Here is a 26,689-nt window from a genome sequence, read left to right as displayed (position 1 = left end):
AACTGGTCTTGGCTAGTTTGATTTCTGAACCAAGGTAAAATAGGTACTGTAGTACATGCACGGTTTATTTTTTCCCCATTATTTAATTGGGCTCATTTTTAAAAAATATAATTTGTTGTCACATTGGTTTCCGTACAACATCCAGTGCTCATCCCAACAGGTGCCCTCCTCAGTGCCCATCACCCATTTTCCCCCTCCCCCACCCCCCATCCACCCTCAGTTCTCTGTATTTAAGGGTCTCTTACGGTTTGCCTCCGTCCCTCCCCCTCTGTAACTATTTTCTCCCCTTCCCCTCCCCCATGGTCTTCGGTTAAGTTTCTCAGGATCCACGTATGAGTGAAAACATACGACATCTGTCTCTCTCTGACTTATTTCACTTAGCATAATACCCTCCAGTTCCATCCACATTGCTGCAAATCGCAGGATTTCGTTCTCTCTCATGGCCAAGTAGTTTTCCATTATATATACAAACCACATCTTCTGTATCCATTCATCCACTGATGGACATTTAGGCTCTTTCCATAATTGGGCTGTTGTTGAAATTGCTGCTATAAACATTGGGGTACAAGTGCCCCTCTGCATCAGCACTCATGTATCCCTTGGGTAAATTCCTAGCAGTGCTACTGCTGGGTCATAGGGTAGATCTATTTTTAATTTTTTGAGGAACCTCCACACCGTTTTCCAGAGCGGCTGCCCCAGTTTGCATTCCCACCAACAGTGCAAGAGGGTTCCCATTTCTCCACATCCTCACCAGCATCTACAGTCTCCCGATTTGTTCATTTTAGCCACTCTGACCTGCATGAGGTGCTATCTCAGTGTGGTTTTGATTTGCATTTCCCTGATGAGGAGTGACGCTGAGCATCTTTTCATGTGCCTGTTGGCCATCTGGATGTCTTCTTTAGAAAAGTGTCTAATCATGTCTTCTGCCCAATTCTTTCTGGATTATTTGTTTTTCGGGTGTGGAGTTTGGTGAGTTCTTTATAGATTTTGGATACTAGTCCTTTGTCGGACATGTCATTGGCAAATATCTTTTCCCATTCCATCGGTTGCCTTTTAGTTTTGTTGATTGTTTCCTTTGCGGTGCAAAAGCTTTTTATCTGGATGATGTCCCAATAGTTCATTTTTGCTTTTAATTCCCTTGCCTTTGGAGATGTGTCAAGTAAGAAACTGCTGCGGCCGAGGTCAGAGAGATTTTTTCCTGCTTTCTCCTCTAGAATTTTGATGGTTCCCTGTCTCACATTCAGGTTCTTTATCCATCTTGAGTTTCTTTTTGTGACTGGTGTCAGAAAGTGGTCTCGTTTCATTCTTCTGCATGTTGTTGTCCAGTTCTCCCAGCACCGTTTGTTAAAGAGACTTTTTTCCATTGGATCCTCTTTCCTGCTTTGTCAAAGATTAGTTGGCCATATATTTGTGGCTCCAATTCTGGGGTCTCTGTTCTGTTCCACCGGTGCGTGTGTCTGTTTTTGAGTACATGCACACTTTAATGTTTAACTTCTAGGGGGTTCGGAGTGTACGTCACTTAGTCTGCAGTCTTGGCACGGGTCAGTCTGGCCCAAGGCTGGACTGTTTGTACTTGATGGGGGTGGGAAGGGGAGGAGTAGGGAGGAAAAAGAGAGGGCTGGTGCTTTTAGGACCCCTTAGCCCGCCTCTCACTACTAAACATGGCCCACAGGAGACACAGCAGCCCTCTTTCCCAGAGCCCCCTCCTCCCCAACCCTGCACGCTCCCTGACTGGCCTCAGAGCTTGCGCCGAGCTGGTCTGGCACAAAATGAGGTTAGCTACCGATGCTGTTTGGGAGGTAATGTAATTCCCTTATGCTGTTGTTAATGGAAAAAAGTTTGTGTTTAGGCCTTCTGTTTTATATACTCAAAACACAAGATTTTTTTGTGTTTTTTTTTTAAGGGTAGAGCGAAGAATTTCCCCTCCTATGTTTTCTAGGTAGTCGTCCTAAAAATCAAAACTGAAGGAGTCTTCGCTTTTGAATGGGAAGGGTTAGGACTACGGCAACGAATCCTCACTTATGCAGACGCTGCTGGTTGTTGATAGGATGCTCCTCAGAATTTCTATCAACTTTTATCTCTCACCCACGCGGAGCAGTGAAACAAAGAAAAACCACACAGAAAGTGCAAATGGTTTACAGGGCAATGCACGAGAATTCAAATTTCAGAATATCAATATAGGAACGATACAACCCCGAAACACCGAGCTCTGTCTGTGCGCGGTGGTGAAGTACCTGCACGGGGCCCCCGCCCCCGCCCGGCAGCCCCCACCCCCCCTTCTCGCACACAAAGGGCAAGGCCAGCACCCGGCACTCGTACCTGCGGGCGTGAGTATCAGGGCCTGCAGAATGTCTGACAGGGAGATAATGCCCACGATGCTATCTGCTTCATTTACTACCACCAGCCGATGCACCTGCAAACGCGAGAAAAGTGGGTCAGAATTTACATGAAGGTTTAAAACGGGTGTAAGGGAAAAGGTCTTTCGTATACGATGCCCTGAGTACATCCCACAAATGAGAGATGGAAAGAGCGCACAGAACCTTGAAGGGTCTTAGGCTCTGAAGCTACAATGCAGTGCTGACTTTCTTAATTACTTGTGGGAAAAATCGGCTGTGTCCCGCTGTTTTCAAATTTCAGAATATCGATATAGGAACGATGCAACCCCAAAACATGAAGGTACCGGGCAGCCATAATCTTAAACGTAAGTTCTTAATTCTTCACAGTTGTATCTCAGTTTCTCGTAACTCTCAGATACTGATTTACGTGGGAAGGACGTCCAACCAAATGAGAGCTAGAACAAAATGGGTCACGGTTCTTCATTTTTCTGTAGTCTTTTCTCTATGAAATTCCTATGTAATATGCTCAGTTCAGAAGATAAGTGAACTATAATTGAAACATTCACATCTCATTTTCCACCGAGATCTTTAGCAAATGAATGGCTTGTGTTGTGGGGTCTTACTCTAGATGTTGGGTGTAGAGAGGACTTAAATAAACTTGAAAAGTTTTTCTAAAAAAACTTTGGGTCTTCAATAATCCTGTGATAGAACACAATTATTTTACTATAATTATAAATTAAAACGATGGCTTGTATCTAGGATCAGAGAGTGCTTTCTAGTCTATACTGGACACATTTTGTTGTTAACGTCCAATAATGCTAATTAAGTAACTCTCTTTTGAATGACTGGTCAAGGGGCAGCGATCTTACCCAGAGAATTCATTCTTCCAGGCAGAAATGACTACCAAAAATATTTTCTTGCCATTTGTTGCTGAGTCTAGACTAGCGAATATTCTGGTGTGATATTTATGTCCTATAAATAACTAAATCATTATGGATACTGTATACCCTTTCCCCAACAACTGTAATGAAGCTAAAATTGGCCTTTGTCCCCCAGCAAGGAGCCATCTGGTGAAAGAAATTATTTCAATGGGGAAAAAAGTCAAAATGGGTAACTTGAGAAAAGTGTTAAATTACATCTTTTTCCTCAATGACCTATTTCCTATGACAAAGAAATTTCTATTGCTTGCCAGATGGGCCGAAAAGACGAGCCAATTGCTTTTCTCTTTTGCCCGAGAATAATATATGCTCAGACAAGAGAGCTCAGGACAGAGGAGCACCGGACGGTGTTCCCCACGCTAACCAGAACTCTGCCACCCAGGACCAGCCACGGCTACTGCTGTGGCGCAGGTCTTTCTGGCCTCTTTTCTATACACGTGAGCAGGTAAATGAATACACTCACGCTATATATGGTAAGTGGCTTTTTCTCTTGGTAATACATTGTTAATGTTTTTTCTGTACCTTCTAGGACATTTCTCATTGTTGTAAAGGATTTCATCACATGGATGTGCACTGTCCTTATAGATAATTAGGAAGAGGGGTCTTACCCATTTCTGCCTATGATCTTCGAAAGGCCTGTAATTCTGTGGACCTTCATAAAAAGTAAAGATGTATTCCCAAGTCCACTAAAACTCTTTGGAGAACAAGAGTGATGGGTACTAAACTCAAGCAGAAAAAGGAAAGAGTTCCTACTGAGATTCTAAGTGAAATACGTTTCAAAAGCTGTGAACAGTGGTAGCAGGGGGAGGCCCCCGGGTGAGCCCACGCCAAGGTGAAGTCTTCAACACGCAAGGATGATGACGGGGCTATGTTTCTGTAAGATGGCTCCCGAGAGGGTGCAACCCCCTGCTTCACAGGTAATGTTAGGATCGCCTGTTAGTAGCCTACGAACTAATCAGGGGCTTTTCTTCGTGGACTGTATTCTCCTATTTATAATAAGAATGACCAAAGCAGATGTATCATTATGAATGGATTCTGCCTACTTCGGGGCAGTTCCAGAAAGAACACGGTATGTCAGTCCTCGAGAGTGATAAACGGCTAACATTCCCATCCCTGTCTAATGAGGAAGGGAAGGAAAGATTCCGGGAGTGGGGATCCTGGATTAGATACATTATATGCTGATCTCGCTCATCTTTTATCGGAAGCGTTATCCGAAGTATACTCAAAACCCTCACGTACGCGGGCACCCAGAGTGCAGAGGGTCAGGAGACGAAGTTATTCGACCATCTACTCTTATCTCGATCAGGAAAGCGAGAACATTAACTTATGAAGATCAAAGGATGTTTTGAGTGACCATTCCCTTTGTTACAGCAGTATACAATGACACAATTTTAAGTTCGTAAATCCCCTAATGGGACCTAAAGCGCTTGGGACATTTGTTTTCTTAGTTATGTGCTTTTTAAACCATGAAAGTTTCTGACCAGTTTGACTCAACTATGACACTGCACTTATCAGTTCACTGCAGTGAGCATTTCCAGATGACCTACTATGTGTCAAGCAACACGGGGAGGGCGTGATCTCCAATCGCACTGGCTGACGCTGTGACTCAGGATCCCCGCGCACCTCAAGCAAGGACCCGGTGCAGCGGGCGTGCGCAGGGGTGGGAGGGGAGGGGGTGATCTGGCCCGGCTGCCTCACCTCGGCCCGCACTATTCTGTCCACGATGGTCTCCAGTATTTCCAGCTTACTGCACTTCACGACGCCCTCAAAGTACTGTGAGCGGTGCTGAAGGGCCTGGGTCACTGTGATATCTAGGTTATTGTACGTCTTCTCAGCAGCAAGGTTCTGTAATAAAGGGACGGTGAATTATGTCCTTTGATTTCAGCTCGCCTATTTAATAACCAAGATTAGTAAGTTTAAAGTGACCTGATTTTTAAAGACATTGTTTATCTTAAAAAAAATTTTTTTTTTTAATCTATTTTTGAGACAGAGCATGAGTGGGGGAAGGGCAGAGAGAGGGGGAGACACAGAATCCAAAGCGGGCTCCGGGCTCCGAGCTGTCAGCACAGAGCTTACGAGATACACCTTAATTATGACAAACCCTGTTAAATTTTGCCTGCTTGTCCTACGGAAGACTACCTCCCCCCCCATCCTTAGACTAACATTTGTAAAGGGTGAGAAGCACCCTAGGGTGCCTGCAACAGTAGACCCTCCCTGCGAGCCCCTGCCCAGGGGGCAAGGTTTTCGCCAGGAAGGCACCGAGGGACCCGCCAGGTCAAGCCCGTGAAGGAAGAACAGGCCAGACGAGCCCCCCACAGACCCATGTGGCTTTAACCTCAGAGGGTCCTACCCAACCAAATTCTAATTGGCAGATTTTTTGATGCCTGTTATGTTAAGCAGAATGCATGAGACAAGAGACACAGCTAGCTGCCAAGTTATATTTAACGGCGGGATCAATATTAGGGTAAAAAATGCAGAGCACGTTTGGGGCTACCAGAATTTTGGTTTCCTTTCTTAGAGATACTAGAAAACTCTAAGGAAGTGCATTTAAAATGAATGGGGCGAAAAAGCATTCAGTAGAAAGATGTAGCATTACATCTAGCAGATTTACACCAGGGATCAAAAACAGACCCCTCGAAACAGGACTTTAATATAGGGGCGCCTGGGTGGCTCAGTCAGTTGAGCATCCGACTTTGGTTCAGGTCATGATCTCACAGTCTGTGGGTTCAAGACCTGCGTCGGGCTCTGTGCTGACAGCTCAGAGCCTGGAGCCTGCTTCCCATTCTGTGTCTCCCTCTTTCTCTGCCCCTCCCCCGCTCGTGCTCTGTCTCTCTCTCTCAAAAATAAACATTAAAAAAATTTTTTAAATAATGAATATATTTGCTGTTTTCTTTAGAACAGCTGTTCCCAATCAGTAAAACAATGAGATGATTATAACCCCTGAAGTGACCCCTGAATTACTGTGTGCACTAAGCACATGGAATAAATAATGTCTTGCCCACAGAAATAGGACCATCTATAATATTCACACATGCTACAGTAGTGGATAAACTACACATAGACTGGAAAAACCATAAAATGCTAATATGTTATTCACTGCTAACCCAGGGGATGTTAAGCACAGTAACCCTGGGCAGTCTGCAGAATCCTCCGGTCCTCACATTCACAAAAGCTAGTAAATCAGGGAAAACCACAAACAGATTAATGTACCTATTTTACACTTATTTATTTTTGAGGGGCAGAGAGAGAAGGAGACGCAGAATCCGAAGCAGGCTCCAGGCTCCGAGCGGTCAGCACAGAGCCCGACACGGGGCTCGAACTCACAAATCGTGAGATCATGACCTGAGCCAAAATCGGATGCTTAACTGACTGAGCCACCCAGGCGCCCCGTGAATCTGTTTTAAATGCATTCTAGAGGACAGGTGTAACAAAATTAAAAGTACTTACAATGACATCAAATTTGGAATAAATATCTACAACTTTTCCTAAAAATGAAAACAAATGTTAGAAAAAAACAGGTCTTAGAGACAAAAAAAAAAATACCATTTAAAATCAGTCTTAGCCAGATGCTTACTAGCAATTAAACAAACTTGTCTAATTTTAAATAGACGTGAAATCCCATCTTAACAGCAAGTGTAGAAATAAGCCAGGTCCAAGTCCTTGCTAACCCGAGTGCTGACTCGATCCGCCACGTCTGAAACTCTCATCCCCCCCGCCCCCTTGCTGGCCACCCACCCAGTCTGATCTGCTGACCGCTTAGCAGTCAGTTTGCCCCAAGGAGACAAAGCGTGGTCTCTGTCTGACCAAACCCACAGACCTGACTCATCCACCACAGGCAAGGCCGACACTCGTCTTTCTACAAAGACGTTCAAGGCTTTAATGATGGGAGTGTCCGGGTGGATGAAGGCGATGTTGTGGTAGGTCCCGATGCCAAGGGCGTCTAGGTTCTGCTTCATGAAGGCAGGCTTTGGCATATCAGACATCTAAGCAGAAGATAAACACGAATGCTCTAGAGCCCGAGCAGACCTCTTCAACGTGCACATGTCCACACTTGAAACAAAACACTACGTATCACAGATTACGGTTAGCGGTTTTCTGACCATCTACCCGATGTCCGAACGAACACGGAAATGCTACACATAGGAACTGCAGTCTGCGTTCAAACCAGTTTACGGGTCTACGCTTCTATTCAACGACTTAGTAAAACACTACAAGGCAACTCACACAGTGTAACGTTCCCCTCCTCTTCACCCACGGAAAACGTGGACAGAAGAGGGAACAAGAGGTCTCTTTGGAAGTTCAGACCCACAGCCACCAAGAATCCCGTATCCTTAGGTATTTATCTTAAACTCCTGGTCCTGCTGTCGGCATTAAGGAATATCTACCAAGAACCCACGCGTTTCCAGACCCAGAGCGTCTCAGGAGAGCTGTCCGAGCTAAGCTAGTCCTCACCCCGGCCCCCCACCCCCACCCCCACATCCTGAGGACTCCACCTTGTGATTACGAGGGGCACAGAACAGGCCAACAGAATTGCAAGAACCTTTAAAAGTTCGCTTTTCTTTTCATGGGCTGTTTTAGAGGAGGAGGGAGAAGTCAGAAGAGAGGAGTCTAGGGTCATGTTTGACTAAGACAAAATAAGGTCTACGGTTTCAAAAATCCACCTTGTATAAAGGGTATAGTTGATTCCGTCCTCCTGCTGTACCTTATAATTATCAGGAAAAGATGAACAATTAGAAGAAACAAAATGTTCAAGTCAAAGAGTTCATCAATATTCAAATCATGAGAATCCTAGAAATTTAGAGAAAAAAAAGAAAGACCTATTAGGTCATCTAGCCGATCGTGACGCAGGACAACCCCTGTTCCATATTGTATGCTCAGGCTAACTGTCAACGGTCTCCAAGGGAAAGGCCACTTTTGCCTCAGAAAATGATCTCGTATCAGTAAAAATCAGGGTCTGAAGTTTTATTTAAAATCCTGTATTTTAATCTGAAAACCTCTAGGTGAATATTCTAAGAGCATGACTTCATTACCATATTGGCCCAAATGTAAGGCTGTACTGGCAGAGGGGACCTCCTCGACTTTTTATGGAAGAGGAGGACACCAAGGCCCGCCTCCCACTGTTCCTTCGCATCCACAGCGGTGCAGCCGTGAAAACGGGCTGGACTCGACCAGAAACATCTGGGAGACCCGGGGCAGGCTTAACTCTCTGAGCCGGGCGCCTCCGCACAGAGGAGCCGAGACACCGCCCGCCGACAGGGCCGCGGAGGCAGGGAGGCCGAGAGGCCGAGAGGCCGCCCGTCGGGAGCCTCTCAGCCACTGCCGGCAGTGAGCTGGCAGCCGCTCCACCTCAGTTTCACTGCCTCGAAGGTGGGGACACGTAAAAATACCTACCTGAGAGGGTGGAGGCGAGGATTAGAGGTGTCGTGTGACACGGGCAGGACGGTACCTGCCACGTGACAAATGCTGAAGAGTCTTCAGCTATGACGATTACTGTCACTTTAGTGCGATCACTCTAGGGGGTGGGTGGGCTAAAAGCCTGGCACCTGCGGGCCCTGGATACACGGCCCCGCCCTGGGTCCCACTCAACTGGGATACGGGGGCGACAGCCTGTTCAGCGCACAGCAGACCCAGGGTCTGCGCCTGACAGGGGGGACGTCTACCCAGCACTATCCGTCCCTGACTGTCCCCTACACTGTCTTTCTACTGCCTGCTTTTTTGTCAATTTCCTACCTTCTGTCTTGGCAATTATTTAATCGTGAAGAGTGTTAGTTTCCCAGGTAAACTATGAAAATGCAGGACTGGCCTGATTCTCCCAACTACGGACCCCTCGGTTGCTTCTGTCTGGCAAAGCTGAGGTCGGGATGCCGGCCTCTATGCGTCGCGCTAGAGCGCTGTTTTATTTCCTTAACTGATGCGGTAGGAAGCCGGGAAGCGCATCTGAGGTCGATTTTTAATGTCTACTACATTCCGTAAAAACATGACTTCACGTGTCGTCTCTTCGGGACCACGAATGAGGCCTCCTACTGGTCCTAGCTGACCAACGACGGCTAACTGCAAATTCAGGGCATGTAATCCGAAGGGGAAAAATTAAAGCCCTCTTGTAAAAACTCGGGTCCTTCGGCGCTTTTAGTATTGACCAAAGAGGCCAATGTTCGGGATGATTAGGAAGATGTCTCGTTTCAAACGCAGTTGAGAAAACCTACCGGTAACACAGCCCGAATTTGGACCAACATGGTATTCTCGTGCCAAAATTCTATTCGCTGTGGGTTTTTCTATCGCTGTAATTTCCAATAACATAATCCTGGGGACAGTATTGTTTGAATGTTTCTGCAACCATGATACCGATAAAGCATCGTAAGGCAATTTGCTGTAAATACTGGCTCAACCGATCTTAAGATAGCAGTGTCTGAAAGAGACTGACTTGCAAATTGCTTTACTGCCCTCTTGTTTTAGGTGATGAAACATTCTAACTTAAATAGAGAATTTCAAGCGTGTTGAGTATTTTGACACTTGCCCTGAAAGGCGACTGCTTCTTACATGGAATCAACTTGGAGAATGCAGTAAGTTGAGAAAGTGCAGCTTAGCAACGATGGAGACCTCCTAACAATCGCAATGCCAAAGTTAACCACTTCTACTGAGGGTGACAGGAGCCAATTTACTTGAAGTAAATTAGTTAAAGTAGATGCAACTACGTCTTTAGAAACACTAAAAACTACTTACAAAAAGCTGGAGGAACTTGAGGATTCTTTTGTGGGTAAGTATATAAAGTGCATTCCCACTGATAGGGTCAATAACTGGCAATCTGTGGATTTTATTTTTGATCAACGAGTATACAGCATCGAAGAGGCTGCGGGAAAAGCCATCAAAGTTGTTAGGAGGCTTTAAGGAAAAATGTAAAACGCTCTGGACCACCCCTGCTTTAGAAGCATTTTCAGTGTTTTCACATCACAGCAATAAAAGGTTGATTTGACTCAAAGCAGTGTTTGGGAAAAGTTTTAAGTTGGGTATCTCAGCAAGAGGGTCTTGATTTTTCCCAGTCTGTGTCAATCTCAGATACAAGCGCGAGCTACGGATCTCTAGGAGAGGAGGTTCTAACCGTGTTTAATGCTGCTGTTTGAGAACGACAGGACTGCGAAGGGACCACACCAGCGACCAGGAGCTCGGGCCCGGCCCTGCCCCGTAGCGGACTCACTGCAACCCCCTTCGGGGCTGCTCTGGCCCTTCCCAGGTCTGCCGGAGCCGTCCCAGAAGGCCTGGGTCAAAACGTATGCGCTAGAGGACTCCCGAGGGGTGGCGCGTTCTTCCGATGACCTCCTGACCCATGTCTAACGGAGAGTGACCTTCAACCTCAGGGCACGCTAGAACCCCTGGGGGAGCTTCCGGAATGCACGTTCCTGGGCACCACCCTCCAAAGGCGATCTAACAGGTGGGAGGTAGAGCTCCCCGGATGGTTTGTGCTGCTGGTGATTGGGATTTTAAAACTGCTTAACGTGACCATCCTCCCAGCCCCTTATCAATCCTCTGGACAAACACTGGCTGATTTCTATTGCCTCTACATCTACTGAATTCAGTATCTGAAATTAGGGAGGGCTGGCTGGCCCCTATCTACGTGAAAAACCTAGCAATCATGGAAACAAAACAAGAATCTGAACGAATGTTTTCAAAGGAGAAAAACTTTACAAGTTTACCTTGCATCTGGAGATATATTCACTAAAGGCTTAAATGTTTCTTGTAAATAAAGCTCTGTTTTTATAGAAAGAAAATATGCAGTTAGTAACAACCCATTTGCTGTTTGTAATTATTACATAAATTAAACTACTCTTCAATTTACAGACAACAATTAGAAGGATTAAAAACCAAAAGCAAATGAATGCAATTTACTGAACACTACCGGATAAATTAGAGTTAGGACTATTTTAAACAACTTAGAAGCTGCTTTCGGGATGTTGCCTTTGTGGAAAAATTAAATATTTAAAAACAGTATTACAATGGATGTTGTAAAAATGAGAAGAATATTCAAGCAATCTGATGTAAAAAATCAAAACCAGCAGAGGTCACTAGAATATTAGCAAATTGCTATCACCCTTAAGACAGAAGTGTTCATAGAATCCTTTAAAACTAATTTTCCCAAGTTAAAATAGAAAATAAAAGTTACAACAGACTTTGTCCTTTAAAGGTGCTTAAGTTTTGTTTCCCCAAACTCATGCTCAAAACCTGCATCTTGGGGATCTTGGGAGTCTGTAGAAACTATCTTGCTAAAGACCCACTGTAATGAAATCTGCCTCGCTGAGGTTTCTATACAGAAAAGTATGAAGCAGGATCTTGACGTTACCATTATTACCACTGAATGAACACCATCTCACGTCAAACTGTAAATATACTTAAATCTTAGTCTAACGTTACTTATAATGCAGTAGAATCTGATCAGGGGGATCTGTCTTGGTGTTCAGTTATATATTCACTTCCTAACAGGCAGTGCTAAGATACAGATCCCATGTTGACTCTGTTTTGTTTGACTTGACAAAGCCATTCTAAATCAAATATATCGCTCAGCGAAACTTCCAAGTCAAATGGAGTGAAAGAGCCGCTAGCCCTTTAGAGAATTCCCACGGATGTTCAGATTTTGCGGCTGCTGGTCACAAAGGTTGCTCATCGTTCCAAGCAAATTATTAATCAAAAATTTTCTATCTACCGGTCCCTCCATTTCTAGCCAGGCTCTTCTCTGAACACCCTACAAAGGCCTCTCCTCAATGTCGGTCCGACTGCCTTCCTCAGTGAGTCCTGTCCCATCCCAGTGACGGGCCCTTTGCCCCCTCCATCAATCCAGCATGACGGGGCTCGCTAAGACAGAACAATTTCACGATCGTGAAATCAGAATTTAAAAAATGGATCCATTGCGGAAAAGGTACTGTGACTTCGAAGGGTTCCTTTTTCATGTCATTTTATTCACACCTTCTAGTTTAAGGTTCATTTGTTCTGTGTTTCTCCATGATAAAGAAATAATGATTAAATTTGAGATCAGATCCTTAATTTTGTTCATCTTAAGCACTCGCCTGGTGCATTTTCTATAGACAGATAAATCTGTGGGCAAGGAGGGTAATCCTTAGCAGTCAGTGGTGGCTCCGTGGGGGGCAGTGACCGGGGCAATGGTTAGTTCACTGTCTTTCTATCCCCACCTTAGTGTGAGGACTTGTTATAGGATCCCCTAGTAAACAGAACAGATGGTGTTTACAATAATAATAGCACACTACTCAAGATTAAAATAGAAATAAATGTTTTAATCACATAATTTCTTAGGCAAAGAGAAAAGGATCTGCGAAGCTAACACATGTTTTACACACTTTTTTTTCCTGATCCTAAAAGATTTTTAACACCCAATAGTGCTTACCCCTCCACGTTTCAATCTTATGTTCCTCTAATTCATAGATCTGTACCTGCAAACGAGAAAAATTCTTATTTACAAACGTTAACATATACAACGTAAGAAAAAAATGATTTCATAACTACTGTGGAGTCCCATAATTCGGCAGATGGAAACAGTCAAGATAATTCAGAAATACTGGAAATATAAATTAGAAACATAAAGTGCTCTACGTTTCTTGAAAGATAAATGTTTTCTAAACTTAAAACACAATAGGGGTGCCTGGCTGGCTCAGTTAGTGGGGCACGGGACTCCCGATGTCAGGGTGGTGAGTCGGAGCCCCACACTCGGTGTAGAAATTACTTAAAAAAATAAAAACTGTTAAATTTAAAACAGAAACTAAGGTAATATTTTCATGAATCTAATAGAAACATTTCTGATCCGCTTAAATTTTAAAACACGTATGGACATACATGCCCGATTCCCTCTTTTTCAGGGTACAGAAAATGTTTAGCATCTCTAATTTAAAAAGGACAAGTGGTTACATCGTGCTAAAATAAAGCCGTTAGGTCAATTTGTGCCTGGACCGTATCGACCTGTTTCCCCAGGGTAGGAAGGGCATAAAATACCTGGAGGGTTAAACAGCACAGTATAATACAAAGTCACTTTGGAGTTGTTCAGCTTTGTTTCAAATCTCGAGGCTAGCCCTACCACTTTCTTAGTTGCTCTTCTTGGCCAAGTTATTTAACCTCTCCATCTGCTTCCCTTCCAAGACGAGTGCGTGCAAATGCCCTCCAGATACGGCTTCTGTGGGCGTCCCAGGAGAGAACAGGAAATAGAGGGCCTGGCCCAAGACGGTGGTTCTCCGAGGCGCCCCCCTGTGGCCTCCCCTCCCGGCTCAGTGTTTGAAAAAATCACTACGCCTTACTTCTATCAGCGTTGTGCTGGGACTCAAGGGGGCACCTGAAATAAGAAAACGTGGCCTCTTCTTGGAGCTCAAAATCCAGAGGGCAGCAGCATCAAGGCAGTCCTAGATAAAAATGCCACCGACCCTACAGCGACACGGGGTCAGGACTGCCGACCCCCGCGCCGTCGAAACTCTGTGTAATGTGTGACTTCCCCAGAGTTAGCGTGTTGTTCAACAGTCAACTGTAGGAGGTCACCCTCTAAAAGGCTGAGTACGGGGACACACACAAGGTAGAGACGACCAGAGGTCAGGCCAGGGAAGTGTCGAGGAGGAAGATTTCAGCCAGGCCCTGCATGGCGAGTGGGCTTTACAAAAAGCAGAAAAACTCGAGTAAAGGCCTGGAGAGGAAAGACTCGCCCCTGCTCAAGGAACACGGAGGACACGCAGGGCTGGAGTGAGGGCTGGGGACCAACGTGGCCTCACGCTCACTCGACCGCCCCATGGCCCGGGGGGCTGCCTGGCCCGGGAGACGAGGCCGGGTCAGCCCTGATGGGTTTAAGTAGCGAATGACGTGATGGTAAGGCTCTAAGGAGGAGGCTTTCACAGCACCAGCGCCACATGGGAAACCGAGTCTCGGGTGGTGAGGTCCAGAACCGTGATCGGGGTGATACAGGGGCCACAGGAAGAAGGACCGAAAGGTTCAGAGATTAATTTAACAGGAGAGAGAGAGAGAGACCGGTAGGTAAAAAGTCCCCCACCCCCGCCCAGTTCTGATGCTAGGTGACGGAGCAGTAAATATCCACACCAGAGAGGAAAGCTGAACTGAAGGTCAAGGGAAGGTGAGGGCGTGGGTTTTTTTTGTTTGTTTCACGTTTTTAAGTTCCAGTTAACATACGGTGTGATATTAGTTTCACGAAGAGAATGAGTGATTCATCACTTCCATACAACCCCCAGCGCTCATCACAAGTGCCCTCCTTAATGCCCATCCCCCATCTAGCCCATCCCTCCGCCCACCTCCCTCCAGCCCCCTTCGCTTTGCTCTCTATCATTAAGAGTCTGTTTTATGTTTTGCCTCTTTTTGTTTCCCCTTATGTTCAGCTGTTTTGTTTCTTAAATTCCACACATGAGTGAAATCACATGTTATGTGTCTTTCTCTGACTTACTTACTTAGCATAATACGCTCTGGAGCCCTCCATGTTGCAAATGGCAAGATTCTGGTTTTTGTTTTTTTTTTAAGTTTATTTTTCAGAGAGAAACAGAGAGAGCGAGCAGGAGAGGGGCAGAGAGAGGGGAAGAGAATCCCAAGCAGGGGCTGCACCATCAGCACGGAGCCCGGGGTGGGGCCCGAACTTACAAACCATGAGATCGTGACCTGATCCGAAATCAAGGGCTGGACGCTGAACCGGCTGAGCCACCCAGGCGTCCCAAGGTTTTGTTCTTCAAGGATATGGTCGAACATAGTTTACAAACAGAAACTATAGCTCCAGGCCTCACTCTGGAAGTCCTGAGAAGACAGCTGAGCAGCTGAGCAGAGGCCTCCCTGCGTCCTGCCTGCACGGGCCCGAAGGTCTTCAGCCACAGTCGCCAGCGTCGATGCAGTTTCACCAACGTGAGTGTCTATTATGAACCAGGTGTGTTTGGCCCTGGCATGATGGGAAGGGTGTGTGTGTGTGTAAGATACAAAGATGAGTAAGATACAGTCTCTACCTTCTACCTCAGAGAACTCAAAATCTAGCCAGAGATTCAGATCCCCCCATAACAGCATTTCTCAACCCTGGCACTAGTGACATTTTAGGCTAGGTGACTTTTTGTTGTAGGGACCGTCCTGTACCCTGTAGGCTATTAAGCAGCATCCCTGGCCTCTGCCCGCCAGACACCAGAACCACCCTGCCCTTCTAGCTGTGACCAAAAATATCTCCAGATGTTGTCAAATGTCCCCTGGGCCGGGGGGGGGGGGGGGGTCGCGAGGGGGCAAAATGGCTCCCAGCGGAGAAACGCTGCCTTACGACTAATGAGAATGCAGCATGAAAAGTGCCATAAGGGCATTAACGGGTGCAGAGAAAGAGTGACTAATTCTGTCAGAGGTGACTGATACAGGGAACTCTCCATCACTAAGGTGACCCAGGAGTAGGATTCTGAAAGTCTAGACTTTCAACTGGCAGGGGCCTAAGGACAAGGAGGAGGACAGAAAGGAGAGTGTGAACATGAAGTTGGGGAAGAGCAGCCACACAGACGAGAGGAAGGCCAAAGGCTAAGCTTTAGAAAATATCCACAATTAGGAATTACGGGGAGGCAGGAAGAGAAGGAGCCTAGCAGGTCAGCTCAGAAGGAGAGGAGAAACGAGAAGTGTCACCAACACCAAGTGTGAGTAACACTGCACGACCACCGTTCTCGAATACAAAATTTAACAGTTAAAAAGAGGCATCCAGTACCTACGTTTCTGTAACCACAGTGGTCGAGAGGGGCAGCGGTGGCATTGGCTCTCGCTCAGAGGAAAAGTTCTTTCCGAAATATATGTGAAAATTATGGTTTAAGAGTTCCGTTTCCATTTTGTGGAAGATCAGCCACAGAAAATTTTACGAAGACGCCACAAAATCTTTCAAGTGTGAGCTCCCAATCTCACTGAAAATTCAATAGGAACAAGGTTTGAAAATAAGGCTGGAGATCACCCAAGGGAGAATCGGCAAGTAGCAAATGAAGACAGGTCAATGATGCTGAGCCCTGAAAGATGAACACCGTGGTCAAGTGGCCCGATGCTCCTGTGCCTGACGTCCCAGAGGAGAGGGGATGAGAAAGGAAAAATATCTGAAGAAACAGCAGCCAGAAACTACCCAACTCAGTGAAAAACCAACTTAGGAGATCACGGAAACTCAGCAAACCTGGAGCGGGATAAAGACACAGAAAACCAAACCCGGGCATGTCCCTGCTACTGCTGAAGCCCCGAATTAGAGAGACAATCTCAAGCCAGAAAGAAACAGCGTATTCCACGGAACGCGTAAGAATGAACAGGTCTACTGACCTCTTACCGGAAGCACCGGGGAGGAGCTGCATCGTGGACGTGTTAAAAACAACTATCAACTCAGCTTCTATGATGCAACAAAAGCCTTCTTCAAAAATGAGGATGAAGTAATGACAGTGTCATTGAACAACAACTGCGATGGCCCGTCACGGCAGAACGGTCACGATAGGACCGAATGACACAACGCAGGAGGGAACCAGGCAGACTGCAGGGGTGGGGTGGGGGCACAGCACGCAGGTCCAGAGAGCAGCGAGAGACGGCATCTGGGCGGGTTGGTTTAAAAAACTATGAATGCTTGTTCTTTTTACTCTTCATTTGGTTTAAAACAAAAATAAGGGCAGATGAAGTGGATCTTTGGTTACCCTAAAAGTTCAGCGTTTAACTCTCAACAGATGGTGTTCAAGTCGATACTGAAATGCACACAGCAGCCAGAAACATCCAGGGCAGAGAGGTACAGAAAACATCGACAGAGCGCAGTCAGCCGTGATGGAGAGGAAGGCACTACCCTTAGTCTCCAGCTGCAAACAACCAGAAAATGGAAAAAAGTATGTGAAATGACTGTTTTCAGACGTCAGGCAACAGGCAGGGCAGGACTGGCCGGACCGTCAGCCCCGGGAGAAGGGAAGCAAGCAGACCGAGCCCCATGATCCCCACCTCTTTCTCTGGACTGCAGTGCAGGCAGCTGACCCAGCCAGGGCATGACAGTCCCACTGAGTCAGGGAGATAGGAATCAAAGTCTGGGCAGGCGGAATTTGCGGGCAGAGAACCGGGACGAGGAGGAGCTGTCCACGACAAGAGGGGACGGCAGTGCAGAGATCCCGAGCTTTGGACGGAGCACTAAGCTGGGCACGGCCGGGGTAAGCGGACGTGAGGCCAGGCAAAGACTGACCAAGACGCTGTGTCTTCACCAGGCAGAATGGACAGTCCTCACTAAGCCACCAGCCACCAGGGATTCCACGGAGATCCCAGCAGTAAGAGAACCAAACCAGAGATGAACACTCTCACCAAGTTTAAAAACTGGCCCCCCAATAAACATTTGAGAAGATGCTCAACATCATTAGCCATCAGGCAAATACAAACCCAAACCACAATGAGATCTCGCCTGTCGGGATGGCTAAAATAAAAAACACAAGAAACAACAGGGGTTGGTGAGGATGTGGAGACCAAGGAACCCTCGTGCACCGTTGCTAAGAATGCAAACTGGTGCAGCCACTGTGGAAATCAGTGTGGAGGGTCCCCAAAAACTGAACAACAGAGCTACCACAGGATCTGGCAATTCCACTCCAGGTGGTTTCCTGGAAACCCCTCTTCCACCCGCCAAAAAAACCAAATACTAATTTGAAAAGATGTATTTATCCCCACACTTGCTGCAGCATGAGTTGTTAAGAGCCAAGACCTGGAAGCAATTCAAATGTCCATCAGTCGATGAATGAGTAAAGAAAATGTGGTGCTCACACGCACACACATGCACACACACACACAGGAATGCTACTCAGTTATAATGAACAAATGCCGCCATTTAAATGTGACAACGTGGATGGACCTAGAGTGAAATTCTAGAGAAATAAGTCAGAGACATAGTGAAATAAGTGAAATAAAGTGAAGTCAGAGAAAGACAAACACTCTATGATTTCACTCATATGCAGAATCTAAAAATCAAACAGAACAGAAATATACTCATAGATACAGAGAACAAACTGGTGGCCACCAGAGGGGAAGGAGGGGGAAGGGACAAGAGAAATGGGTGGAAGGGATTAAGAGGTACAAACTTCCAGTTATAAAATTAGTCACGGGAATATAGTCAATAAAATTGTAATAACTTAGTATGGTGACAGACGGTACAACTGGACCTGGTGTGATCAGTTTGTAACATGTAAAGATACTGAATCACCATGTTGCACCCCTGAAACTGACACTGTATGTCGATTATAATAAAAAAAAATTGGGGCCTGTATATTTAGACAAATGTTTTATAAAAACTTTGGCTTAACTGATAACTACTGCTGAGATTTTTAATGCGGGGGTTAGCTGCATTTTATCAAAATACATCCAGTTAATAATCATCCTTGTGTTGATCTTGCTAGTTCAGAAGCAGACATGTGACCACTATGAAGAAAACCAATATTCACCGGCATTGGTAGTATTTCAGAAATCAGACACGTCACGCGAAATAAGTATGGGATACTTACAAAATCTTTGGTAAAACTTAGTTCGAAGAGTAGGTCTCATGTCTTTTCTTTTACGTAGGAATTTAGTTATTGGGCAATATTAACCGTTACACGTAAAAAGAATATTGACTGAATTGTCTTTTTACCTTTTAGATACCCAAAATAGTATGAAGGAAAAAAATTACGTAATTCTGTCCTTGCCCACCCCTGCTGAAAAAACAAACACAAAACACCCCTCCCCGCCCCCCTCCCCCCCCCCCCCCCGACAAAGCAATCAGCCGCCCAAAGCAACAAAAACCAAACAAGCTGGTAGAATCACAAAAATCATAGTGTTAGACAAAGGCCATCATGTGGTTCTCAAATGGTGCTCTTACAAAACAGCTGGACCAGGGACGAGGGAGTGCTCCCACTAAAATTAACCAGTCCTTTTGTAACTGGCAGAAAAATGTCAAAACTGAATTCGTCGAATTTTAAGATTTACTTCTTTGAAACCAGAGAGTACATGTCGTTCTTGTTAGAAGAATTCAGGGGGTGACTGCACGAAGCTGCTCTCGCAGCAAGAGGCCCAGGAAGGTACACTCTGCGGCACTGTCATCTGCAGAGGGACGCTGCCATGGACCGTCACCCGCAGCAGGCTGTGGGAAGGGCTGCCTTCATTCCTGGGTCCGTGCAGTCACAGCGCCCCAGCACGCCCATCATGCCGTGAAAGATCATAAGTTCAGGGACTAACTGACCTCTGCGATTGACCTGCGCTTCTATTTGTAAAAATCCACCCCCCCCCCAACCGACACACACACGCAGAAATATACAGCTCTGATTACGGACATAAGGATTTCTGGCACTTACCATGGGTGATTTATAGTATCTATGTAGTATATTTATGAAATCTGTAATTGTTAGCATTCCTGGAACAGAGAATTGTATGTTAAATATAAAACTATGAAAAATTTCGAATGGTAAGCAAAAATATTTACTAGAAAAGCTTCTAAAATATACTTTAAAGGTATCAAGCACGGTTTAATAATATATTACTTAGGGCTATTAACCTGTTAATTATCTACAACAAACCAAGACAAACGTAGCTGAAAATAGACCGGATGGTGAGTACAATGGAAGCAACCACAGTGTTTGGCAATTCAGTGATGGAAAACTTACTGATTAATAGAAAACATCACAAAAGACTTGCAGCTATGTAAATAACTGGAAATACTTTAAAATAAGATGAAGTATTCCGTAAGCTTTAGACGCATGACCTTTCTGGGGGCAGGTGGATTGTTTCCTGAGAAGCATTCTATAAAGAGCGTCTAAGTGCTTATTTAGTGCCTATTTATTAAGGGCCACGAAGTGCTTCCTACATGCTTCATCCTAAGATGAAGACGACAGGAAACTTTTCCCTGAGACTGAAACTGTAACCCAGGCAGGGAGGCACATGTACACTGGTAATTTCAAAACAATGTGATATCCACGAGGAGAGACCGTGCTCACTGTCTGCTACGAGTTACACAATGAGAAGTGACGGATTCAGATATCGTAAGTTACGGGACTTTTCTAACAGTACGGCGGTGATCTGGCTCGGGCGTCAGGCCTGTGTCACTTCGTCCGCACCGTCAAGAAGGTGTGTGGCAGACAAGCAGGGACTGACCGCGGGCCTGTGCACACACGCGAAGTCAGGTGTCTGAGCACAGCGTCGCCCGTGGACCCTACCCCCGGGCTCGCAGGAACTGGCAAAGGCACATAAGGTCCTTTGGGAGCCAAAAGGGCACTGAATCAAAAGAAACTGGATGAATAAATAAATAGGAGAAAGAAACTCAGTAGGGGTACGTAAGTGTTTTGAATTTCCCAGCGGCCCCGCCTCAGCCGGGATGTAAAAGCCGGAAAGTTCTTTAACTTGGCAGCAAGTTTTCTAGGCTGAATTCCAAACCAGGGCCTATTACAATACCTTCGGCATTTGGCCTTTCAGGCTGCCATTTCGGCTCTCAACCCGGCCCGCGCTGCTTACCTACAAAACTTTGTTTCTTACTCTCCCACAGCGGCGCTGCTCGGACACCATTGGCTACTAAGGCAAAGAAGGCCTTTTTCACCTGGAGACAAACGGGAGAAACAGAACAGACTTTCAAGTCCACGTGTCAGGGAGAAAAATACCTTCAACTAAAATAGCCGACCAGATCTTGCCAGTTATCTTCGATGTCAACTTCTATAAGTTGGACAGGCCCAAAAGAGCTGAGTTTGTTACCACCAGCAAAAATACAGAAGCCTACAGGGACTGGAGATCTTTTAAATGGAAACAACGCAAGCAACTTCAAAAATGTTCTTTGTTCATTGTATCTAAAGACTTTGGCATACACAGAGACTTTATATGATTTAAACCATATAAAAGAATTAAATTTCAGTGCAATTTCTCCTTGACGTGGTTGTCAGTTCATCTGAAAACGCTGAAGTGACACCAAATGACTTGAAACGAAAATTTGTTTTTCCTATGTTCAATAACAAAGCAAACAAGTGTACTTTCTCATTTCCTGGAAGCTGAGAAAGAAAAGGTATGAAACGCGTAATACACACGTACTTTCATTATGGTCCTGGGACCATAATAACACTCAGCATAAACATTCAGCGTGTGCCTGTCACAGGCTGGGCCCCGTTCGGGCAGTGCTCACATCTGGCATCTCTGTGAATCACCCCGACAGGCCCCCTCTGGGATCCCAAGCCAGGTTCAGGCACCAGAGCGGATGGTTCGTTAAAAGCCCAAAGCTCAGGGGCGCCTGGGTGGCTCAGTCGGTTAAGCGTCTGACTTTGGCTCAGGGTCATGATTTCGCGGGTTCGTGGGTTCGAGCCCCGCGTCGGGCTCTGTGCTGACAGCTCGGAGCCTGGAGCCTGCTTCGGATTCTGTGTCTCCCTCTCTCTCTGCCCTGCCCCCGCTCATGCTCTGTCTCCCTCTCTCAAAATAATAAATAAACATTAAAAAAAAAAAAAGCCAAAAGCTCAGTGCTGAAGAGGACTCTCTAAATACGGACGGCAGATAAACACAGGGAAGACGGCTCACCTTTATTAATAACCAAAGGAATGAAGATAAAGGCAAATTTAAAGTATTATTTAGAGCTGCTAAAAAGGCTAATATTTTTCAGTGATAGCACCTAAAGCAAGTGCTGCTATAAAACCGCGTGTGGCTCCATAAATTGTGTTTCTGAGCTTCGGTTTGTATGACGAATTGTGAAAATATTCATATGGTTTGTGCGCTAGCTTTTTCTGCTGAAGTATGGAGTCATCCTAGATTTTAGGAGTAGGAGTCAAAGGCGTTCAATGTCGCATTATTTCTAATTATTGGCATTGGAAAAGAAATCTGCCCCCGACGAAAGAGAACATTAAATACTGGCATACCGAGATGAGAAAAAAAGCATCAAATAGAAAAATTAGAAGACTCTGTTGAAGTAGAAAAAAGAAAAAAGGTTTATGGCAGTGTAAAACATAGACTATAAAATTTTATGCTATAATTATATACCATATGTGTTTAAATGGAAAAGATCAAAGAGAAATAAGCAGAAAATCAGACTGTATTAAGGAGCGGGGACAGTGACCCTGCGTTTCTTTAAAAAAAAATTTTAACGTGGCATAGTTTTCTTTTTAACTAAGGAAGAAAAAAGTTCTTCCCCCCACCCACTGTATTCCAAACCCGTTAGCTTAACAGTAAAAGGAAAGGAGAGAATTACAGGAATCCAGGGCTTTCTATCAGACTAGGGTTAACAATTCAACACCTGCTTATGCCTTTATTGTGACACATTCTGCCTCTGTTTGGCACGACTTCTGTGGATGCTTGGTTCACTTATATGAGTACAGGGACGGCTGGCGGGTGAGGGAATCTCATTCATTATTTTCCATGCTTCTCTTAGCCCCGTCCCGGACTGTGTCCAATGATCTACAAGATCATCAGAGGGCAGGGAAGAGGACGTGGAGGTCCCGAGGGCCAATCAGATGACATGGGAGAGCATCGGCAACTAAGTGGCATCCATAAACTGCCCAAATATTTTTTGAACCACAGCTTGAATCAAGAATCCCAAAGACGTTCATACCGCTTGTGCAACTACATGGCCCCCAGGGGTGGTGTGCCAATGTGTATGGTCTGCTAGCTCTATCTGGATGACGCTCTGGGGATCCTGGATGGCGGTCCTAGAAAATACCGCCAAAGAATATGGGGCAGAAGTCACAGATAAACCGATTTTAAAACACATTAAATTATCAGCTCAGCTTGCTTTTCTAAATGGTGCAGAGTCTGCATCGCGGGGCTCAATCTCATGAACCGTGAGATAATGACCTGAGCCAAGATCCTGGGTCGGAACTCGACCGACTGAGCCCCCGAGGCACCCCAAGAAAACCAATTTTAAAATCATTCATCAACATCATTCATGAAACCCTAAGTGGTTATATCTGTTGAAAACCCATTCCAGAAGGTTCTGAGTTTGGCCATGATGAAACAACTACAGAAGCCAGACAAAATACACAAATCTCTGTTTGAAAGCACCGGTGTGCAGCACGCAGGCGAGATTCAAGAAGCCGCAATTCCCGAGAGAAAGGCGGCATGTGACGTGAGCTCCACAGTCATTCTGGAGGTTTTCTGTGGATGTTTTCCAAATCCTTTTCAAATAGGTGCATCTCAACAGAAAGCTGGATGCTATTAAAAAGAATCGAATAAACCCCAGGCAGGTTAAACACACACAAAACCACACCTACGCACATGTCACAGACAAGATGCTAAGAATCAAAGGCCAAGAGAAAATCAGCTAGAGAAAAAAGACACACAACTGCTTTCAAAGAGGCTACAAGCCGCCAACAGCCATTTTTCTCTCAAATGTAATGACTCTTCCTTCAGAAACACAACATCTCGCTTCCCGGACTAATCTGCTACCTAAAAGCTCTTACTCAGCCCTATAACTGCTATGAGGTTGCCACAGGCGTCTAAAGGCCAGCACCCGACTCCGCATGTGGCCAATCCACCGGTGGGGGCACACAGGCCGTGACACGGAAGTCAGGCACTGATAAGGCGTGCGGACTTCAGTGAACACTGGGGCTGGAGGTCAGTGGCAAGGTAGACTGTGAGAAGAACCCCCAGGGAGGCAGCAGTCCCACGGCAAACAGGAAGTTAAGAATTTAATGTGAAGAGTATCATCACTTCTGCAAGAGGAGGCAGAACCATCGAAAGATAAGGAAAATGCTTACCTAAAGTACCTCCCAGCCCCCTTTCTTTCCAACGGGTGAAATCGCCAGGCCAACTAGAGTCCCACTTGGGTTGCTCGGGCCCTTGACCCTCTCTGAACCTCGGCGTTCGCAGGTACACGATGAGGCTTACAGGTAATATCTTCCTCACCGGACTAACCGGGCTCGTAGGTGAGGATATCCGGCACGGGGTCAGCACCGAGAGCCAAAGAGAATAAATGCTTTAATTTCCCACCCTAGAGGGATCCGGCCAGAAACAGCCACTGTTTTGATCCCACCCACAGGCACTGCTGACATGTCCCTACATCGCGGAGGAGTCCCAGCCTCCGCAGACCCAGGACAACACCGTGAGTTGGACGAGACACCCTTGCGCTCGCACGGGCCGTGTCACAAGGCCCCAGAAGGGCAGGCCTGCCCGTGGCTCCTGTGGTCTGGCTGCACCTCCTTCTGAACCTTGGCTTTCTCAACACCATGTGTGTGGAGCTGAAAAGCAATTTAAAACTAGACTTAGAAAATTCTTCACAATTACAGACGGCACGGAGTGTTACCAGTTAACTGATAAACAGGATAAAAGGTAAACTGGTGCAGTCTGGCTCCAATTTGCAGGAAAAAAACTCTTGGGGGATCTTGAGAACCTCGGAAAATTTCATTTCAACTGAAATGCAATTTGCTCAAAGTGTTGTCAGTTTAAAAATGTACTTAAAAAAATTTTTTTTAATGTTTATTTTTTGAGAGAGAGAGACAGAGCACGAGCCGGGGAGGGGCAGAGAGAGAGAGGGAGACACAGAATCCGAAGCAGGCTCCAGGCTCCAGGCTCCGAGCTGTCAGCACAGAGCCCGGTGCGGGGTTCGAACCCACAAACTGCAAGATCATGACCTGAGCCGAAGTCGGATGCTCAAATGACTGAGCCACCCAGGTGCCCCTAAAATGTACTTTTAATAGGATTTTCAAACAACCAAATGTTGATCATTAGATACGATGGAACATAAAATTTTAATAAAGAAACGATTTCTTAAAATAGTAACAAGCCCCAAGAGAGCTGGGCCGTCTCATGCCAAGTAGCACATCTGAGTTCCCTAAAATGGGAATCTGGTTCCTCTGATGCTTCACTGTTCTCTGTACAGTTTTACCCCGATTTTCAATAATGAAGTAGATGGTGGGGCTTTCAAAATTAACGCTGATGAGCAGCTAGAGCTCTTTAGAACCGTCCAATCTGGTTTTGTACTACATTTTTGCATCAGGACTTGCCCAGTGGATTTAACACTACCTGGAGGCAGCTCTCCGGTCTGACAGCTGTCCCCTGCGTAGGAGGCATCCAGCCTTTCTCAGGTGAGGTATCCAAGCCCTTCCGCAGCCCAGCCCCAGCCCACAAACTGAACTTCTTGTTTTTTGCTTCTGTGTCACAGTGTCCCGTCTGCTTCAAAGGAACTTCCCTTCAACTCTACCTGTTAAAACCCAGTTGACCTTGGACTTCTAACCACAGCAAAACCTACCCGGGTCACTCCCATCAGAGTAGGTGCTCCCTTCTCTCTGCTGCCACAGCACCTAATTCATCCCCTTTCTGTGATTTCCAGGGTTTCCCTTCTGTCTCCTTCGGCTTAAAAATGGCAGAGTAAAATCATTCCTGACAATTGTTCCTCCTGGAAGGTCACCCCCAGACTATAGGGAATATAAGCTGGAAAAGGGATGATCCAGGAGGCCTGCGGGTGGAAAGTGGGGGACAGGGGAGGTTAACAAGTAACCAAGAGGAAGGGCCTGCCTGAGGCCGGGCTGAGCCCGGTGGGAGAGAAGCTGAGCGGCCTCTCCCTGTTCCCGGAAGACCCAGGAACGGAGGCCCTGGCGGGGGTGGGCCCAGAGCCAGAAACAAACAGGACGGCTGTTTCCGATCAGGTAATAACCACAGCCACCTGCTGTCGCTGACAAAGGGCCATTTTCTGGAGAAACTGCTCCACAAATGCAACAAACAGACGAGAACGTTCCGGGATGAACAAGATCAGTGGAACTCACCAAGAAGCCCACTTGTGAACACAATGTATCCACTCAAATTCTTGGCGCTCGTTCTTCACTATGAACAGCCAGCCAGACTCACCGGCCACTTGACAAAGCTGGATGAGTCCTAGTTTTTATCTGCGTCTTACCCGAAGGGTCGAGAAAACAAGACTCCCAAAAAGCAGAACAAAAAGGCCCAGAGAGAGACGGGATAAGAATATTAAAGGACCAACTCAGGGGGCCCAAGACTTGCTGGTCGAAGTTCCAGGGAAAGGAAACAGGAAGGAAATTACCGAGGCCACGCTACACGGAATACAGACCTGAGGGACGCGAACGCCGGGTTCCAAAGGCACACCGTCCGCCCGGCTCAGTGAAGAGAATCACCACAACGAGGCACATCAGTATGAAATTTTGGAGTTCAAAGTAGAAAGAGAAAACCCCAAAAGTGTCACAGGGGAAAAAAGCCACGTATAAAAGGTAGAGAAAAATGTAAAGAAATCACAACAGATTTCTAATATGGTCAGAGGCAGGGGAATAATGCCTTCAAAATTCGAAATAAAAATTATTTTCATTATGGAATTCTATACCCAGCTGTCTGTAAAGTGAGCGTGGGAAACACAGATATTTAAAATTTCGTGTAAGTATCTCCCGTGCACGCTTCCACGGCAAGTGTTCCGCACTGAACGTGTCCCCACGGAACTCACAGGCTGGAGCCCTCATTCCCAATACTGATAGTACGTGGAGGAAGGGCCTTTAGGAGGTGATC

General features: G+C 46.0%; 1 protein-coding gene across 8 annotated transcripts in view; it reads right to left on the bottom strand.

Moving 5' to 3' along the window:
* The window catches only part of PRKAG2 (protein kinase AMP-activated non-catalytic subunit gamma 2), a 258,651-nt gene that overhangs the window by 5,453 nt on the left and 226,509 nt on the right, over positions 1-26,689 (bottom strand). For all 8 annotated transcript variants that reach the window (XM_086685881.1, XM_086685892.1, XM_086685901.1 and 5 more), the window contains 9 exons: positions 20,729-20,810; positions 19,576-19,634; positions 12,663-12,708; positions 10,963-11,017; positions 9,995-10,121; positions 7,092-7,257; positions 6,722-6,759; positions 4,973-5,119; positions 2,320-2,413 (listed from right to left, as the gene is read on the bottom strand). In XM_086685881.1, coding sequence (XP_086542007.1) covers positions 2,320-2,413; positions 4,973-5,119; positions 6,722-6,759; positions 7,092-7,257; positions 9,995-10,121; positions 10,963-11,017; positions 12,663-12,708; positions 19,576-19,634; positions 20,729-20,810 — 814 coding nt within the window. The remainder of the gene's footprint in view (positions 1-2,319; positions 2,414-4,972; positions 5,120-6,721; positions 6,760-7,091; positions 7,258-9,994; positions 10,122-10,962; positions 11,018-12,662; positions 12,709-19,575; positions 19,635-20,728; positions 20,811-26,689) is intronic.

The sequence above is a fragment of the Puma concolor genome, chromosome A2 (genome assembly GCF_028749965.1).
Source record: "Puma concolor isolate L17-30 chromosome A2, mPumCon1.1.hap2, whole genome shotgun sequence".
Taxonomy (NCBI): domain Eukaryota; kingdom Metazoa; phylum Chordata; class Mammalia; order Carnivora; family Felidae; genus Puma; species Puma concolor.
This window is presented reverse-complemented; position numbering and strand designations above follow the sequence as displayed.